Source organism: Scophthalmus maximus, chromosome 2, assembly GCF_022379125.1.
Source record: "Scophthalmus maximus strain ysfricsl-2021 chromosome 2, ASM2237912v1, whole genome shotgun sequence".
NCBI lineage: Eukaryota > Metazoa > Chordata > Actinopteri > Pleuronectiformes > Scophthalmidae > Scophthalmus > Scophthalmus maximus.
Window position 1 is genome coordinate 13,944,317 of NC_061516.1, and position 18,130 is coordinate 13,962,446.

Consider the following 18,130-nt stretch of genomic DNA (forward strand, 5'->3'; position numbering starts at 1 on the left):
CTCTACTCCCCACTTGATTTATAACCTCAGCGAACATTTCCTGAGGAGTTTATGGTCTCGATCTTTAGTTTCAAGTCTTCTTCAATACAGCACAATGTCAAAACGATAAATACAAGGCTTCAAAACGTCAGTTCGCAGAACCAATGGGTGACGTCATGGCGTGCTGCCACTTGAGCGAATGTTGGTATTTAGCTCCGAGCACCACCGTGATGCTATACATGTAAAAGAGAGAGAGTTAGGTGAAGTTCTTTTATCTTTATTAATTATTATCAATCCTTTGAAGTTCAAAATTACACAGATTTAACATGGTCTGTCATCTGTTTTGTTAAGAAGCACATGAGACTGTTCAGTCTTCAGACTGTGAAAAGAATTCACAACTCACTTAAGATCACATTTGCTGCTGTTCAGATTTTGTCCTTTTCTCAGCAACAACACAGGCTTACATTCAGGTTTGTCATAAAAAAAGGAGCTATATAACAATGAACATCTACCAAAGTTGAGTTAGCATATTCCAGTGTGGGCTATGGTTTCTGGCTTCAGTCACTAAAAGCTGTGTTTATCATATTCAGCAATTGTCTTCGCCGAAGTGCTGTGCAGACTCCGCGGAGACTGCGAAAAATCGAATTAACTGTGGAATGATTACTGATATTTTAAATGTTTTTTTAGAGGTCTCAACACAAAAGGACATCCCTGCACCTTTAACCACTCCTGTTGTCGTTTGACAGAGGCGAAACACTTGAGGCCGGGCCCATTAAGAGCCCTTGAAATTAGTCATGCACACTGCTGACCCACATTTGGGACTTCAGCTGACGAAAAAGGCAACAAGGAAGTTGCCAAAAAAATAAAACATGGGAAGTGCATGTTGAAGTACTTAAGGGCAAAAAAAAAAGTCCTCAGGTTCTTGCCCTGCTTGTGATTTGGAGTTATTTTTTTCTTTTTTGATATCTTCTCTGTCTTGCTGGCAGCCGGGAGGAGCCTACTTTTGACTGACAGCTCCTGTAACCTGTGGCCCATAAAAGGTACATTTTTCAGTCCCAACTTTTTTTGTTTTTTGATTTTTCATAGTAAAGGCTTGTTGCCAGGCCTCCATGGCCAAGTGTGTTTGACTTTCATATCATTCACAATTTCACACACACACACACACACACACACAGGCAACTCTCCATTGCAGTCCTGCAAATGACATTTGGTGTGTATTAGTAGTATTAGTTCTGTATTAGGCACGTGTTGAAGATTACAATCCGCCTCCTCCTCTCGCTTGTGTTGCACAGCTCGACCGCTTATGTGCCGCTGCCGTGTATCGAGCTACCAGCTGACCTACTTTCCTCCGTGCTCCGCCACTCGGTCCTGTTTACGAGCCGCTGCCAGCGGAGGATGTGGACTGGAGCGCCCGGAAAACAGACGGACGCAGCCCGCAGAGACCACGGACGGGTTTAGAGCGGGTCGGGGGTGGCGGGCTGGATCCGATCGTGTGCTCTCGACACATTAGGAACCCGCCGAAGCTCAACGGCGATTGATAACACCACGTTATGAACTTGGGTGACGTCGTTATGCAATTGAACTGCTTCGACGCTCGCGCGCGGCCAGTCGGACGCTGGCGGCTGCGCTCGGCTGCTGCTGCTGCTGCCGCTGCTGTGTTGTAGTTTCAAAAAAAAGAAGAAGAAATTAAATATGACTGGATCGATCAAAGTTCAACGCGGACGTTTATTTCTGCCGGAGATCCATTTTTTAAAGGTACGTGATATTTTGATTAGAGCTTTTAGTTTTTTTTTTTCCTCTCAGTTTCTGGCGGAGGAGCGCAGAAGGTTGTCGTGTCGCTCCCACCCGTGTGTGTGTGTGTGTGTGTGTGTAACGTCAAAGTTCACGAGTGGCCCTCTTTCCAGATCCGACAAGTGAACCGACCCCATGATCAGCCCCCCCCCCCCCCCACTCCCACTCGTCGATGCCTAGTTAATCATTTTCTACGACTGAAGACAGCGCTACCACGGGAGTCTCCATAAACCCAGCGGCCCTGAACGCCGCTCGCTCGCTCAACAAGCGCCTGGTCACAACGGCTCGTTCTCTCTCCTCTCCTCCCCCGTTGTACCGCTGCCGATGACATCCGATGCAAAAAGCCCACTGGAGGTGTGTTCGGCTCCTCGAGGATGCGAGGTAGCAGAAGAGAGAAAAAAAAAAGTTGAAATGTCACGGAAAGAAAGAAATCCTTAAATAATTTCTCTTTAGGGGCTTTAGGGCTCAGGGCTGATGTTACCCAACCTGGCAGCTCTAAGTCCGCCGGAGGTCACGTCTCTCTGGCCGACCGGCTGCCTTCTTGTTTCTTGAGGCGTTTTTAGAGAGGCTTCTTCCTCTGTTCGACCCTGGAAAAGAGAAGTGTGACAGAATAACTTATTGACCTTGTACGCGGTGGGACGTTGAAGGGTCATGGAGTGCACTCATCGCCCCCCCAGTGTTTTTCATTTGTAGGTGTGTGTAACCAATCGAAGAGCCTCCGTTTCCTTTTCACTGTCCACCCATTGTGTTTTATAAATTCAGACATAGAACTGTTATTAGAAAACACATGAATTTTTTTTTTACATTAGTCTAATGTTTCCACTGTGCACATGTGTGTGTATATAGTTTATATGGACTAATGTGCTGATAACACTAACAGAAACATTAAGGTCAGGTTAATATTCAACCATAATAAACATCTTATGGGGAAATTAACAAAATGAATCAATTATAATTCTGTACAAATATGATTTCAGATTTGACATGGGTTTGTTTCTGTGGACATTGCATGGTTCAGCATAGTGGCTTTTTTAGAGAAGTGTTAAAAAACAACAACATTTCCAGATTGACTGAGACTAAGCCTGTGCAGGCCTCGCTGTTGTTTACCGTACAACTTGAACCAGATGCAGGTGGTCGGGCAGTGTAAACTTTTAGACAGGCAGACAGTAGCAAACCCCAGACCCCGGGGTTGGATAAGCAAGTAGTCCGAACTCATCCATCGGCACCGGAGACGTAACAACTCCGTGAGCGCTCTGGCTGGAATAACATGATACTTATAAAAGGCCACTGTTGGGTCCTTTCAGAAAGCTTTCACGTCACCTTAGTACCTGAATGATTTTCATTTTTATCACGCAGGAGAGAGAGAGAGAGAGAGAGAGAGAGAGAGAGAGAGAGAGAGAGACACGGTGAAACAATAGCATGACCACCATAAACCCAGTGGAAATGTCCTCTCTTGGTTACATTAGTGGTCATCAACATTTAATTGGTGGATTTATTATGGTATTGCCAGGAAGAGATTTGGTTTTTTACCATCACTTGATGGTAAAAAACAGAAGAAGCAAAGTTTACACGTTATATCTTATTGGTTTATGAATATTCTCTCTTCAGTTTGTCATCGAGGGACATGAGAGTGATCCTTTCAACAACAGTTGAGTGTTACAGTTAAGATGAACAATGTATTGGGAGCATTCAGTCGGAGGGCGTGAATAGATTCTTATTTTTGATCATGTTTGGTCGACATCTTAAATTTGTTGTTTTACAAAATGTGCAAGTTTTTGCTCAGCATTGCTCTGCTAAATAGTGTCTCGCCCATTAATTGAAGCCATTATTTACAGTAGAAACAGTTTAAAGTTTGCATCCTTTGTTTGCAGTACACATATTCCTCATGGAGTCTGCCTGTGGTCGACAGTGGTTTTGTGCATTAGTATGGGTCATATATTCTGCGGTTTGTACATGGCCTACAGCTCACATTTAAAGATTTCTGCAGCCAGCATCTGAGAGGCTGATATTGGCTGGGTCTTGACTTTTTTTCAGAAATTATAAAACAGTGTTATGAGTCACCTATACCGAGCATGTCTAGCCTCCCAGAATGTGTCTGGGTCCCAGGCTAGAGCATTTCTGCTTTGTTGATTATGAAGACGCAGTTGGAGTTTATATACTGATATATATTTTGATTAGGTTTCTGGAAAATCCATTGAGAAACTGTGTATGGATGGGCATTTTTTTAAAACACTAAACACTGATGCAAAAATGCGGTATTGCCATAAAGCAGCCGTGCTTCTGGATGTAGATTAATGCCCATAATGGCTAAACATGTCCAGAGGTCGCAACTTTGATGTAAATGGTCCTGTAAAATATCTGACGGCTGATACATTTATATAGTCTCACACTAAAAATCCTTAAGGAAGATGAAAATTCTGTTTGGATGATTTAGATAAGCGGGGTCTGTTTAGATGCAAGGTGGTTGTGCAAGTCCTAACTCTATGTTCAATGAATAATGGGCATTTAAACTACACAGTTCTTTTCCAGTACGATCAACAAAACGGAATTTCATGGGTTTACAGTAGATTTAAGATAAACTGCACTCCTTTATGAATTACCCGGAAAACAGCAGCTATTTAAAAAGTCTGGACTTAATTTTTATGCAGCGTACGAAGGAGAATAATTTGTATATATGTGTGACTTTACGCTGTGTCATCAATATGCAATCTTATTCCGTTGACACATAGCCGCACCCCAGGTACTGAAGGTATTTTGTCGTAGACAGTCACGGGGAAGTATCTCCTGTCAGCATCTTTGATCTGCGCCCAGCCATTGGTAGTATAAAGTTACTGACACTATCAGCTGTTTGCATGAGTAGTATAATCCACCACTAAATAAGAGCTATAGTCACAGGTTCTGATAATCTATAAAGGATCTGTCAGATCACATGACAGTGTTGTAGTATCTTGGATAGTTCAAATTCTTTTATTCACTAGATAACTCACACAGCTACCTGAGAGAGTGTGGCTGCGGTATTGTGAGCAACGCTTAATGTTCAAGGGCCATCACCAGTGTGCGTTTTTGAAAAATAGGGGAAACAATCACAAGGGAAGAGGGAACAAGCGGTTGGCAGGTTTTTTTCTTCTTCAGTGTATATCTTCAGTAGAAAATGACACGTCACACTTTTTTTTTTAATGACATTAAATCCATCAGGGGTTTTCAATAACTGCATAATGGTGATTGAAAATGAGAATGGTAGTAACTTCTGAAAATTAGCTGGATGTTTATTAATGCAACATTGGATGGAAACATTAAATATGCATGTGCTGTTTGCCTCGCGAAAGCCAGTAAATACATTTACTGGACTTTGAATTAAACTTAGAAATTGGCTGCATTATCCCATAAGAAGCTGCTGGGTAGGGAAGGAAGGGTGTGAGGGGGAAGTTTTGGCAGCAGGTGTTTTTCCTCCATTAAACTTTCAAATGAAACCTGTATACTCTCAAGGAAAACGCTGTTTTATTATTTCCTACATTGAGTTTGCTCTTTGGAAGGTTATGTACAATAAGAACTGAACAGCCTCCTGTTCTTTTACAGCCTGTTTACACAGGGAGTTTGGCCGTGAACTTGAACTTGAGCATGCCGACTTCTGCCACGAGTTCAGGTTTCCGGCTAAAGGCTTTAAATACCTGGGGGCACAAGTGTAACTAGACTCTGGTGTTTTCTAGCTGTTAACCTCGCAAGGTGTGGTCTAACCTACATACATTAAAAGAATGCAGGCCGAGATGTGTGAGGTTTCAAATTACATCACTCTGTTCAGTGAAGACGTTTGAGTTAAAGCTGCATAGGTCAGTCCACGATGCGCCCAGAATTGTGTATTTTTTTCTGTGTAAATTATCCATTTTATTTATTTTTTACAGTAGTTTAAACTTAAAAACCAAAAGGACCTCACACATGGTCGTTGTCCCCTCACATCTTAACACTTAAATCTCACAAAATGAACCTGAAGTTTGGCAGGAGTCTGGACAGCCCTGTGGAAAAACTGCCGAAGTTTTGTTTCTGATTCAACAATTATTGGGTCCCACATCGATAGTCTTGTTGTTTGGTGCTGAACATGAACAGATTTTCAAGGGTGTCGATGTGTGAAACATTTAAATCGCAATGGCGCAGTCGTATGTGTGCAGCAATTTAGAATTTCAGTATTTGGTTGTTGAACATCCTTGAGCGTCCTGTGCACTAATTGCACAATTTCCCCGCTGCTGCTTTTTCTGCTTCCTTCCTCCTTTGTCAGTGACCATGTGCACATGGGAGGGAAGGAGGCGACAGTGGTTTGTTTACATTCATTAAGGCTGTAATGGAAAGGTGTGTCTTTCGGTCGAGTTGTTTGTGTAGCCGGCCATTTACTCCGGACAACCGGGCGACCGCCCCTCCCTTCTTTGAACTCCCCGAGGGTGGGGCGATAGCATGTGAATCATAGAGCGCGGCTGTGTGATTATGGGGCAGCATGTAAAGCTCAGTCTTAATGTTTAAGGTAGCACAAATTACATTGGTTTGCCAGCCACCAAGAATGTCAACGTGGTCAAATATGAACAACAACATTGCTTTGTCAACTAAGGGTAAAGATAAGGGAAAGACCGCGGTGTCTTCAGAATAATTAAGGTGTGGTTAAGGGTAGTAATCGTAAAATACTTGAAGACTGTTCATGGTTCATTTACACTTCAAGTCAGACTCGTTGTAAACCCATTAAAAGGGTATGCCCTCCTGCTGGGGAACTGGGTGCAGTGAGTAAACCAGTTTTTTCCTATTCAGTTGTAAAAATCTGTTGAGGACATAGTTTAAGCAAGGTGTTATGATGCCCCGGTGGCTAATGTAAGTACATGCGGTCGAATTACAAAGTAATAAAGCAAATGAAGTAACAAACAGCAATGATGGATTGTGCCTCCTGAACATGATCTTGGGCTCTTGTGGACCTGGAAGGGTCTTTACCGTGAAGCACTTGGAGGAAGTGTGGAAAGCGAATCAGAAACCATCAATGCTGCTGTCTGTCGGATGAATATTAAGAACAAGAATATTTAACATGGCATCTCGGTGAACAACGGAGCTAATTATAATGTGCTGGGATCAAAGCGGAAGTGACACACTTACCTACACATATTAAAAAAAAATCAAAATGAAACATCAGTAGTTACATGGGGGAAATACCACAGGGGTAAGACAATGCAGTTTAGTCTTAGTAAATAGGACAAAATCTTATTTATCTATTGTAGTGCTGTTGAAAATGAATCTCGCATTAAGTGGCTGTCGCTGGATTGATTCTTTCTCCTCTCTTGTGTTTCAACCTTGAGAAATATCTTGAGCTGCTCTTTTCCCATGTCTGCACACATTTACAGCAATGTGGCTGAAGTAACTTGATTTACGTGATAATTAGTGCTTAAACAGCGACACACATTTGTGTTTCTACGTATATGTTATAGGATTAATTCCATTTTATTTTTGCAGTACAACATCACAACATGAAACCCAAGATTAAGAAAATTCCATTATTATAATGTTTAAATTTTCTAGTCTCCAGTTCAGAATAAAGAACTTGTTTTTGTTTGTTAGATTGATACTAATAATCTTTAAGTAGTCGATTATTCAGGATTGCACCACATCACTCTTACATTTCCATTTTTTCCCCTAGTATTTTTCCTCATGATAACGAGTCTCATTTGACTTGAAAATGATGGAAAGTGCAATGACTGGTGGTTTCCCCCCGAGGCCTCTTGTGTACATCACTCAGTGTGCAGCATGTGGAGTAGAGACAAACACTGACAACTGCCTGCAATTCTCATTACGCATCAACTGTATTTATAACCGGAATTAAATTTATATTTAAATGTCAAATATATCCAGTCCACAAAGCCCTGAATTATTTGAATCAAGGTTAATGGAACGTGTGTGTGTGTGTGTGTGTGTGTGTGTGTCTACCGGACGTGATGGTGACTTTACTGCTGTCCTTTTTACCATCATTAAATACAATCCCATGTAGCTTCATTGCACCTGAACAAGGCTTCAGTCTGTGAGTTGTTAGTTTGGAGGAGGTGGCTGTTATTACGCAGGGTTTATTGAAAAGTCTTCTGAAAGCATTTTTTCTAGGTCAAGGGAGCGCTTCCAGTGCGACAACAGTTCATCTGTGATGAAGTACTCTACTCAGGTAGAAGCTGAAGGTGGCTCATGTGCTTTACATTGTAATATAGCTATTCAGCAAAAACACCTCATATCCTTAAAAAAAAGATGGATTTACTTTATTACAGAGCTGATCCCAGGGAGAAAATTCCTGCTTACAAAATGTGAACATGAGTTCATGCTGCACAGTTTTCATCCTCTCCGTCTGTCTGTTTGTTTTGTGCTCACAGGATTTGGCGTTTCTTTGGTGCACAGGAGGCAGCAGTGGGCAGCTGGTCCGTGGTAGAGTTTTCTAAAAGTGTGTTCAGACAAGGTGGGCGCGGATGGGACTTATAAGACTTCAGAAAGGACCTGGTTGGGAAAGGGTGTGAGTATGGACAACCTTTCTGACTTTGGTGTCCCCTGTTCGTCTGCCTGCACAGAATGGGAGTGAGTATCAAATCAAGTTACCTTCAGTTTGAAAAAAAAAAAAGAATAATATTTTGTGGATGCTTTACTCTACTCTACTTCATATCTACACATTCTGTACTGTTCTTCAACATTTAAATGACTCATTATAAAGATGTTGCACTAGTACACATAGAGAGTAGTAGTCGTTCATTCCCCGGACGCCTTTAACTAAGTAAATTGGCTTTGAGATACAAAATTTAAGCCAATCTGCTTTTGAGGGTTGTCAGCCATACTCATGGGGAAATGGTCTACAATAGGTTAATTATTAAAAGAGCATCATTAAAAAAAAGGATACAAATTTAATTTATTGCTCAAAGAGCCACTGGCTTCTTTTTGCTAACTTATAACACGGCGAAATTGTTAATGCAATACAATTTTGGTACTTACACCCTTAGAACACACTCTTCCTTCATGCCCTGCTGATCAATAGTTCAATTCACTCCACAAATCTATTATTTTATTCTGGGAAATACAGTAAATAAAGATGATAGTATTTATATGTCAGTGTGGTAAAGGACACATATAAAGTCATTTAGTAAATATGGTTCTGAATAACTGAAGAGCCGAGTCTCCTGCAGAGTATTTAACCCTCAGTTTCTCATTTACACAAAAGAAAAAGAACATTACACACAGACGTGATCAACACTTTGATGAATCACCTTTTTGCTATACTAATATTGGATTTATGAGGAGAAATAATTTCACTTGCTCAAAATTTGCACAAACCAAGCACACCTCTTATTTCTGACTTGAACTTTCACTGCTTGTCCTTTGTGTTACCTGTATGTTATATTATGAACTGTTCATGTATGACCGTTTCGCTGCTTGTTGTATGCTCTGACACACATATATAAATACACACATATATATATGTCTGTCCATACACCCTAAGAAAAATCGTCCCCCAAAAGAAAATCTACCTGAGGGTAAAATAGAGTAACTAGTGACTCAGTAAGAATTCTGCACAGGGCTTAAACTAAGCCTGAATTTTTTTGATTTATTACATCCATTAATAACTTTTAGCTCACTAGGCTAATGCCACATGTTACACACTCGTTCTCTCTTCCCACTGTGGGCAGCATGTCTGTACTTACGAGGCACGACGTGCATCTATTTAGAAAAAATTGGCACCTTCAGAAAGAGAACCATCTGGCAGCGTTCCCGGACATTACAATAAGATTAACTACTTCCCATAGTCAGGTTAAAGGTCTTATTTGAGTGAGGCTGTTTATGTACACCCTGCTTATCACTACTGCCATTAATGAACATGTTACAGTACATACAAGTATAGCGCACTGTTACATGTGTTTATGTAAATATGTGTTTAAAACAAAAACTGCTGAAAACAACATTCTAACTTGAACCCCTTCTGTTTCTAGCACCAACAGCTGTGTGGACGATTTAATGGATGAAGATGAGAAGGACAGGGCAAAAAGGTACTCAGGCCTGTGTGTGTGTGTGTGTGTGTGTGTGTGTGTGTGCTTGCATGTCTGTCAGTTTGGAGGTAATGAATATGTGTGTGTGTTCAATACAGAGCGTTGAAATTTTAGCTCATTAAGTTACAGCTTTCACATGAATTTCTGTCTCTGCTCCTTAAGCCATGGGGATGAAAGACATAGTTTTTTGATGGTATTTTTAAAATTCTTTTAAAATCAGTTTAAGTCCTCAGTTTCACATTACAGGATAATCTCGAATTAAGTCTCTGGACGGCTACCTTAGTGTAACTTAAGTTGAAAATTGACATAATTTAGGTAAAAAAGCACACAAACGTGATTAGATCTTGCCACGTCTTCCTTTTAGCCATGTAATATCGCACACAATTTTTTCTCAAATTCTGTTTCCCCCCCTAATTTTAATACTATTAATGAGTTTAAAACTACTTCTTGATAGAGCAGCTCAAGTTTCTCGATCAGATGAGCTTTTCGCCTGTTAGTCGGCTCATGTGTAATTGTTTTCGCGTGTTGACATCTTCAGGGCATCCCGAAACAAATCGGAAAAGAAAAGAAGAGACCAATTCAATGTGCTCATCAAGGAGCTATGCACAATGCTGCAAGGCCAAGGCCATCCACGCAAGATGGACAAGTCCACCATTTTGCAGAGGACCATTGACTTCTTGCAGAAACAGAAAGGTAGGAAAAATGTATTATATACAGCCCGAGTTCTTCTATTTGAATCGCTTCTACTTTAAGAAACAACCTTTATACGTTTCTCCCTCAATTCAGTTATTAACCAATACAGTACACTACGAGAAATGTTTAGTCTCTATCACGTCGTTGACTTAATCATTGTGTTTTCACTCCGCCTCCCATCCTCTTCAGACATCACTGCACAGAATGACACCTGTGACGTGAGGCAGGACTGGAAGCCGTCATTCCTCAGCAACGAGGAGTTCACACAGCTAATGCTGGAGGTAAAGCTCAGGAGGGCGTGTTCGTGGAATAGATGAATAAGCTCTGACTAATATTGATAATAAGAAAAAAAAGACCCAGCGAGATTAAATACGACGAGAGTTAAATCCTCGGCTCATTAATATTTTCACCTTCGCCACGTCAACATGATGTTGTAATGCAATTATTCACAGACATACATGATCTGTGACGGTATAAGAGTGCAATTGTTCACGTACACAATTCTGTTCAACAAACTTGAAGCCTCATTGTCAAGTCCTAATTTCCCCCCCCTCTTACAGGCCCTAGATGGTTTCCTAATAGCATTAACCACAGATGGAAACATCATATACGTATCTGACAGTGTGTCTTCACTTACTGGCCACTTACCGGTAAGTGTAATCTTTTGCTCATGCTGCATTTTTCTGATGTTGTCTTATTTACGTTTGTGATTAATTTGATTTAATCCGGGACATTTTTTTGCTGTGTTTGTCTCGATTCATTTGTGTCCTCAAAACACATTTTGGAGCGAGAGTTTGAACAACACATTTTGGCTCCTAAGTGTATCTGAAATAACTGACAGAGCATCCGAGCCTCCCAGTGCTCAGAGATTATGTCACATCTAATCATATCTCTATAGCAAGACTGTTGCACATCGCATACTCACCCCAAAAAAACTGAATGTCATCCGTCTCTCCTTTTGCACCAGTCAGATATGGTGGACCAAAATATCTTGAATTTCCTCCCGGAGCGGGAACATGGGGAGGTGTATAAGCTGCTATCATCCCACATGCTGATGACTGACCCCATTGCTGCTGACTTCCTTGACAGTGAGTATCCTACTTTGGCGGCCTCTCCGCTGCCTTTGTCCTTGTCTTAACACCACACTGCGTCTGGGTCAGCCGCGTTTGAGCACGGCACGAGTTGAGAGGCTAAAGCCTGTAGCTCGTCTCCCTTCATGTCAGGAGGTCAAACGGTCAGTGTGTGAGTGTGTTTTGTGTTTGGGGTGGAAACACTGCGCAAAACAGTTTTCACTTGTAGCTCAGAATATCTGTGTAACAGGGTTTTGGGCTGAAATATTGTCACAACAATGGACTTTTGATATCGGTCTTGTTGAGTATTTTCCTGTTTCACAACATCTCTGCGGTTCGCTTTGACGCTGCAAATACCTCTTCAAGCTCTTTATATATAGAGTCAGTTGCTGAATCGGGGTCCGAACTTTATTGGATTGCCTATTAGTGTGTGTCTATGATTAGCCTTTTAGCTAATAATAGGAGATAGCTTAGTATCATTGTTAAGACTTTAAATCACTGTTATGTTAGCACACTAATCCAAAGCAATGTAGTATATGGGGCTCAAGACTCTGACCTTAATCCCGTGTCACTATTGGGCTTTTCTGAGGAAGAGAGAGATGGCGAGTCGCGAGTGTCTCGGTCCGTCTTTAGAAGCCTAAATAGAAAACTGTCCCAGAGCCAAGTCCGGAGCACACACCATCTCCTCGGCACATCACTCTCTGGGCCTTCTTGCATGAAAATGATTCTCAGGCTCTTACTGTGCAAGTTACGCCCAATCATGTTACATCAAACGCGGACTCAGATTCATCTGCTTGATTTTTAGCATTTATATGGCTGATTTCATGTTTTTTAAACATCCTCACGTGGTGCCCAAACTACCTTGGCCTGTATGTCCAAAACGTTACGACTCTTGAGCATGTGGAGAAGGATCACCCGTCTGCAGCTGGGAGCAAATCATGAACACTATAATATTTGTGTTGTTGAGGTGAAAGTACTGCATTAGTCCCAAAAGAGAGTAAGGAAAGTACCAATAACAATATTCAAAAAGTATTTGAGCATTATAATAGAACCCCTTTCTCTCTCTTCAGAATATTCTACAGTAAACATTATAACATGTTATATCTGTCAAACCAAACACGAACGGGATTAAGAAACATCTCGTCAAGAATTGTGACAGTTTGTCTTAAAAATGCACAAATATCATATAATGATTTTCTGGTTTTCAGATGAGGCACATATTGAATTTTGCTGCCATCTAGCCAGAGGCAACATTGACCCAAAAGAGCCATCTGTGTACGAGTACGTCAAGTTTGTTGGAGATTTCAAGTTTCATAACAATGGTAAGAATTTTTAAAAGGATTCAAAATTCTGTAAAAACGTCTTTGCAGTTAGTAAACAGTGTGGATTGTGAATGCTCTTCATTTAGCATTTATTTAACAAACTGATTTTACAAACAAGACATAAATATTCTCCATCCTCTTTGACACAGTGCCTAGATCCTCTTCTAACGGACTTGAGTTGACGTTACCAAGGAGCCTACAGTCAGCGCTGGAGGAGCAAGTCTGCCTCATTGCTACTGTACGATTGGTCACTCCGCAGTTTCTCAAGGTGAGACTGGCTGGGGATCTTTAAACCTCGTACCTTTGTGTTCTCGACTTCGTCTTGCACATTTGTGGCGTCATTTTCCCTCACGGGAATAAAACAGTGAGACTGAAACCAATAATGTTCGAAAACAGCAATGAGCTGTGGTTTCTGGGGAGACGAGCAGTCTCTAGATGTTTCTGGTAGAGTGTGGCACGCCGTGTACCTCCCAAATGATTTTATCATTAGGATACACATGATCCTAGGAGTGAGTTCAAATCTGGACAATTGCCAGGTTATGGAAGTCAATCAGAGTCACATTCACACACTTGCAACCCTTCCTGCGATCACCTCAGATTAGGGTTTAATCTGTTATCTAATGGAGGGGATAATAATCATAATAATAGTGGTACTTGGATGGACTGGATGTAATAATCTTATGAATAATAACAGGAGAAGTAATAGCAGCAGCGGTCAATAAAAGTAGATACCTACAGAGAGAGAGAAGGAGACGTGCTCAGTGCATGATGGGAGTTTGCCTAGCAGTCTAGGCCTGTAGCAGCATAAGTAAGATGGTTCAGCTCTTTACAATGGTAAGGTAATGAAAGGTAAGGTAATGTGTTTTGATAAATTAAACATGTCTTTGCAGTTTAATTTTTCCACCTTAAAATATGCTGGAAAGCACGGAGCAAATTTATTGAACAGGCTTCAGCTCCCCCCCACCACTTGTTCCAAAATATAAAAGACACTGATTACACTCATTTGCCAGATGGAAACGATTGGAACAATAACGTCTGGCCGATATGACATGGAATATTTTCCTTCCCCCCTTAGATTCTAGGACACAAGACAAATCCTTTGCTCATACTGGTTTTTGATCTGCGCATTTGAGCTCGACACAGTTTCTCCCACAGACATCATGAGCTTTTGTTCACAATATACTTGTAATAATGATGGATATTCAAGCTTCGGGGAAAAAAATAATGCTAGAGCAGCAGAGTTTGTACTGTACAAACAGTATACTTGTATTTCTATGTATGTAACAAGGTGACAATTTGTGGCTGCTTCCTGTTAGAGCCGTGCATCAAATCTCCCAACCGCCTTGTCAAAAAGAAAATATAATACGACTGCTGATTCATTTCTTTGTTGTGACACTTTAATAGTGACTTTACTCCCTCTGTGTCTGTGGCTCTGTTTAGGATTTGTGTAATGTGGAGGACCCTTGTGATGAATTCACTTCCAGACACAGCCTTGAATGGAAGTTCCTGTTTTTAGATCACAGGTAAACAATTTGTGTGTTTCCTCCTCTCAATCTACCATGTGAATTTCTTTTTTTAGGACAAATTTATCTTTTCATGTGCCGACCCTCTTCTTTTTTTTCTTTTCTTACAGAGCTTCACCAATCATAGGCTATTTACCCTTCGAGGTTCTGGGAACTTCTGGCTATGATTACTATCACGTAGATGACTTGGAGCTCATAGCTCAGTGTCACAAGCAGCGTAAGTTACTGTCTTTGGTCTGTTGCCTCTTTTCTCACCAACCTTCACCAACACACGCAGGAACCCACCTCTGACAAAGAGGTTATAGTCAACAAACATGAATCCTCTGTATTAGTGAGCAGAAGAAGCTCTGACCCGCGATGCCTGAACATGGTGCTGATGTTTGCCTTTCTCTTTTTTTCTCTCTCCTCAGTAATGCAGTTTGGAAAAGGTAAATCCTGTTACTATCGCTTCCTGACCAAAGGTCAGCAGTGGATTTGGTTGCAGACCCACTACTACATCACGTACCACCAGTGGAACTCCAAACCTGAGTTCATCGTCTGCACTCACACTATTGTCAGGTAAAAACTGATTGGTGTGTGTGTGTACACACCTTACTCAAAAGATTTTATTAGAACTTTTTTCCCCACGTGTTACTGTTTATGCATCGATAAATTATTAGCTTTTGCCCTGGATTTCATAGAAAAATGATATTGGCAATTGAGATGATAATAATTAGGATAATTCATAGACTCTGTGTTATCAGTGCTTACCCACTGAATTAAAACATCAAAAAAATGATCTAGTATAAATGATGTGGCATTTAAAATCCTAGTGGAATATCAATATTTTGAGTGTAGCAGTTAAACATACCGTTTCCATCTGCTGTCGTTCAGCTATGCCGAGGTGCGAGCTGAGAGGAGGAGAGCGTTTGGCCTTGAAGAGCTTTCTCCACCCGAGATCGCGCCATCCTCTGTGAAGGTAAATTGTCAATAGCCCCTCATCCCGTACAAGGTCGGCACCAAGACGCGACTTTTTTTTGCCTGAAACGTGGCTCTTGTGTTCCAGGCTCAGGAGCTATACTTGGACATCTGCTCCACGCTGGACCCGGCGCGGGACAGGAACAGCGGTGCACGTTCGGTATCCTCCCACAGCTCCCGGAAGTCGTCCCACACGGCGCTGTCGGACTCTGCATGTAAGTCATCCTCTTCTCCCGAATGTGCTAACTCGCTCGACAGCAGGTCATCGTGTGCAGAAGACCTGCTCCTACTGTATGTAGCTGCAGGAACTCCTGAAGAGAATAATATGAGAAAAAGAAGAAAAGTTGAGCCTTTGAATTTGAATCTGACCGGATCTTGTGATCAGAGGTTCTGTAACCAAGCAGACCAGGAGTCAATAAAACACCCACCTGTATAAACAGTATGTGGGTGACGATGCATCTATGATGAAATGTTTCCGAGGCTTACTTAAGCGCGCCCTGTTTATCTGCCTGATGCACTAAAACATGTCACGCCCATCTGCATATTTATGAACAATACACAGCGGCAGATTCATCACAGTCGCCATCCATAAAAAGTAAACCTACAGTTTAACCTACACAGATCGTCAAAAAGACATATTCATGAAACTACACCCGTCAGAAAACGAATGAGAGAAAAAAAAAGAACCGTCCACTGAATGAATCACAGTTTGTGGGTTTCAGTCAGAGGCAGAATGAGGTGGCAACCAAGGGCTCGTGAATCAGCAGCGCCGTTACGCAACCAAGGAAGAAATGAGATTCATAAGTTGTTCTGGCTGGATGTCAGAAAACGTCCGGGGTCACTCTGTGTTAAGGACAAGGTATTTTTAAAGAGGAGAGACCGTGGAGTTAAATATTAAAAGGCATCATGCAGTACAGTGTTTGTTTCCTGAGAATTATACAATATATATCCCATTTCATCCAGTTATCATGCCTCAGCTGTGGCCGGAAGCCTTGTTTCCGGGTTGCACATCCGTCCATCCCACTCTCATGAACTGAGGCATCTCAGGAACTACTTCAGGGAATTTCTCTAAACTTGGCACAAACATTCACTCGGACTGGAGGATGAAATAAAAAGAGATTTTGGTTGTCAAAGGACACTGTGGTCTCACAAAACACCAAGTTCATACGCTAATTACGAATTTTTTTAATACAAATGATGAAGTAACAACATTTTATGGCGGTCAACTTCGCATTGTAATGTTCTGTCAAAAATGATTTTCTTGCCATCATTTAACACCATGGCTCATGAACAGAACGGGAGATTGTGACCATTATTTCCTGCAACGTGTCTGTTTGGCAGAGGCAAAAAACCACGAGGATGTGATTACAGTTCTTATTTGAAGGAAAAGTTTGACTTTTACTCAGAGAACTGGTTCTTTCACTGACCAGAAAACAACTGACAGATAAAGGAGCGTATAATACAATTTAAGCCACTGATGAAATTAGTAGAGCTTGAATAGTGTTTGGCTTTGCTGTGGTTATCAGCTCGACGATTGTGATCTGACTGAACACATCCTCAGTCTCAGTGTAAAGAGGTGACCTGTCTCTTCTGTAGCAGCTAACTCCTACACAGAGGCCTGCACACCGTCGTGGCAGTCTGCTTCCATCGGGACAGAGAAGACGTCTGCCAGACTCCAGCCCAGCAGTTCAAAGGTCAGTCTGTTAGATGAAAGAAATACGTGAGACAAGCAACCACACCGAGTTGGCACAGTATCATATCAGAGGTTGTGCTGAATTGTAAAACGTTTCTCATTTCCCCCCCTTGTAGAATTTGGCACAAAGACAAAATTCCTTTGACCTCGTCCCCCAAATGAGCCTCCCCCTTTCTCCTACCTGCAGCAAGCACTCCGCAATGGTCAGTGTTTAGAATTCCTCTCCTGCCCGTTGCCTTCCTCTGTTCCATTTGTCTACAATGTCTCACTGTTGCACAGGTTCATCTGCTGCTCACGTACAGTGCCTCCATTGAGAAACGCAGTTTGAAAAAAAGAAAGAAGACATAATTACTAAGATTATTATTATAGCTTTCCACATGCTTGTATATGAATAACTCATCCAAATCATTTCAAGAGCAGTTTCACTGGACAAAGAGTAAAGCTTGGTGTGCTTTCACCATTACAAGAATAAGCCATTATTATATATGACTCATGCCAAATGACTCATACAGTAACTTTGTCTGGGGAAAATAAATTGAAAAGCAACACTGTGGTACACTGTTGATTTTTTTGGGGGGGGATCTTGTCTTTCCAGCAACAGCAAACTCAGCAGCAGCAGCAGCAGCAGCAGTCGTCGTCGTCGTCCATGTATGAGCTGCAGCAGCCGCAGCTCGGCGTCATGAATCAGCTGAAGGAGCAGCTGGAGGAGAGGACGCGGATTCTGCAGGCGGACATTAAGACGCAGCAGCAGGAGCTGCATGACATTAAGGAGAAGCTTCACCTGGCAAACATCCAGGTAACACACACAGAAAGAGAAGAGAGAACACTCCACGCAGGCTGAAGTAAATATAGAATGGTATTGGACTGAGTTTCATTAAAAAAAAAAATAGGTAGGGCACAGACTGTAATTTAAACATAAAGATTAGGAGGCATGTGCGTATCAGCTGTTGGGGAAAGTCAACATCTCATCTAGGCTCACATTACATGTACCTAACCCTGTAGTGGTGAAATGGCGTCACCAAGAGGCACCAACCAGCTCAGCTCCATGTATTCTAACCACCACATGACC

General features: G+C 41.7%; 1 protein-coding gene across 10 annotated transcripts in view; it reads left to right on the forward strand.

Moving 5' to 3' along the window:
• Nucleotides 1-18,130, forward strand: part of npas2 (neuronal PAS domain protein 2) — a 39,096-nt gene that overhangs the window by 14,360 nt on the left and 6,606 nt on the right. Inside the window, exons 1-18 of one of the 10 annotated variants that reach the window (XM_035627008.2) lie at nucleotides 805-1,019; nucleotides 1,272-1,734; nucleotides 8,148-8,346; nucleotides 9,747-9,803; nucleotides 10,342-10,496; nucleotides 10,686-10,777; nucleotides 11,057-11,146; nucleotides 11,464-11,584; nucleotides 12,775-12,888; nucleotides 13,038-13,156; nucleotides 14,329-14,411; nucleotides 14,522-14,628; nucleotides 14,822-14,969; nucleotides 15,285-15,369; nucleotides 15,457-15,583; nucleotides 16,965-17,062; nucleotides 17,178-17,264; nucleotides 17,657-17,857. In XM_035627008.2, coding sequence (XP_035482901.2) covers nucleotides 8,291-8,346; nucleotides 9,747-9,803; nucleotides 10,342-10,496; nucleotides 10,686-10,777; nucleotides 11,057-11,146; nucleotides 11,464-11,584; nucleotides 12,775-12,888; nucleotides 13,038-13,156; nucleotides 14,329-14,411; nucleotides 14,522-14,628; nucleotides 14,822-14,969; nucleotides 15,285-15,369; nucleotides 15,457-15,583; nucleotides 16,965-17,062; nucleotides 17,178-17,264; nucleotides 17,657-17,857 — 1,740 coding nt within the window. In that variant the 5' untranslated portion in view covers nucleotides 805-1,019; nucleotides 1,272-1,734; nucleotides 8,148-8,290. Of the gene's footprint in view, nucleotides 1-804; nucleotides 1,020-1,191; nucleotides 1,735-2,010; nucleotides 2,125-7,925; nucleotides 7,946-8,147; nucleotides 8,347-9,746; nucleotides 9,804-10,341; nucleotides 10,497-10,685; nucleotides 10,778-11,056; nucleotides 11,147-11,463; nucleotides 11,585-12,774; nucleotides 12,889-13,037; nucleotides 13,157-14,328; nucleotides 14,412-14,521; nucleotides 14,629-14,821; nucleotides 14,970-15,284; nucleotides 15,370-15,456; nucleotides 15,584-16,964; nucleotides 17,063-17,177; nucleotides 17,265-17,656; nucleotides 17,858-18,130 lie in introns of those variants that run through there. The other 9 variants (XM_035627007.2, XM_047329418.1, XM_047329424.1 and 6 more) reach the window with 9 other exon arrangements.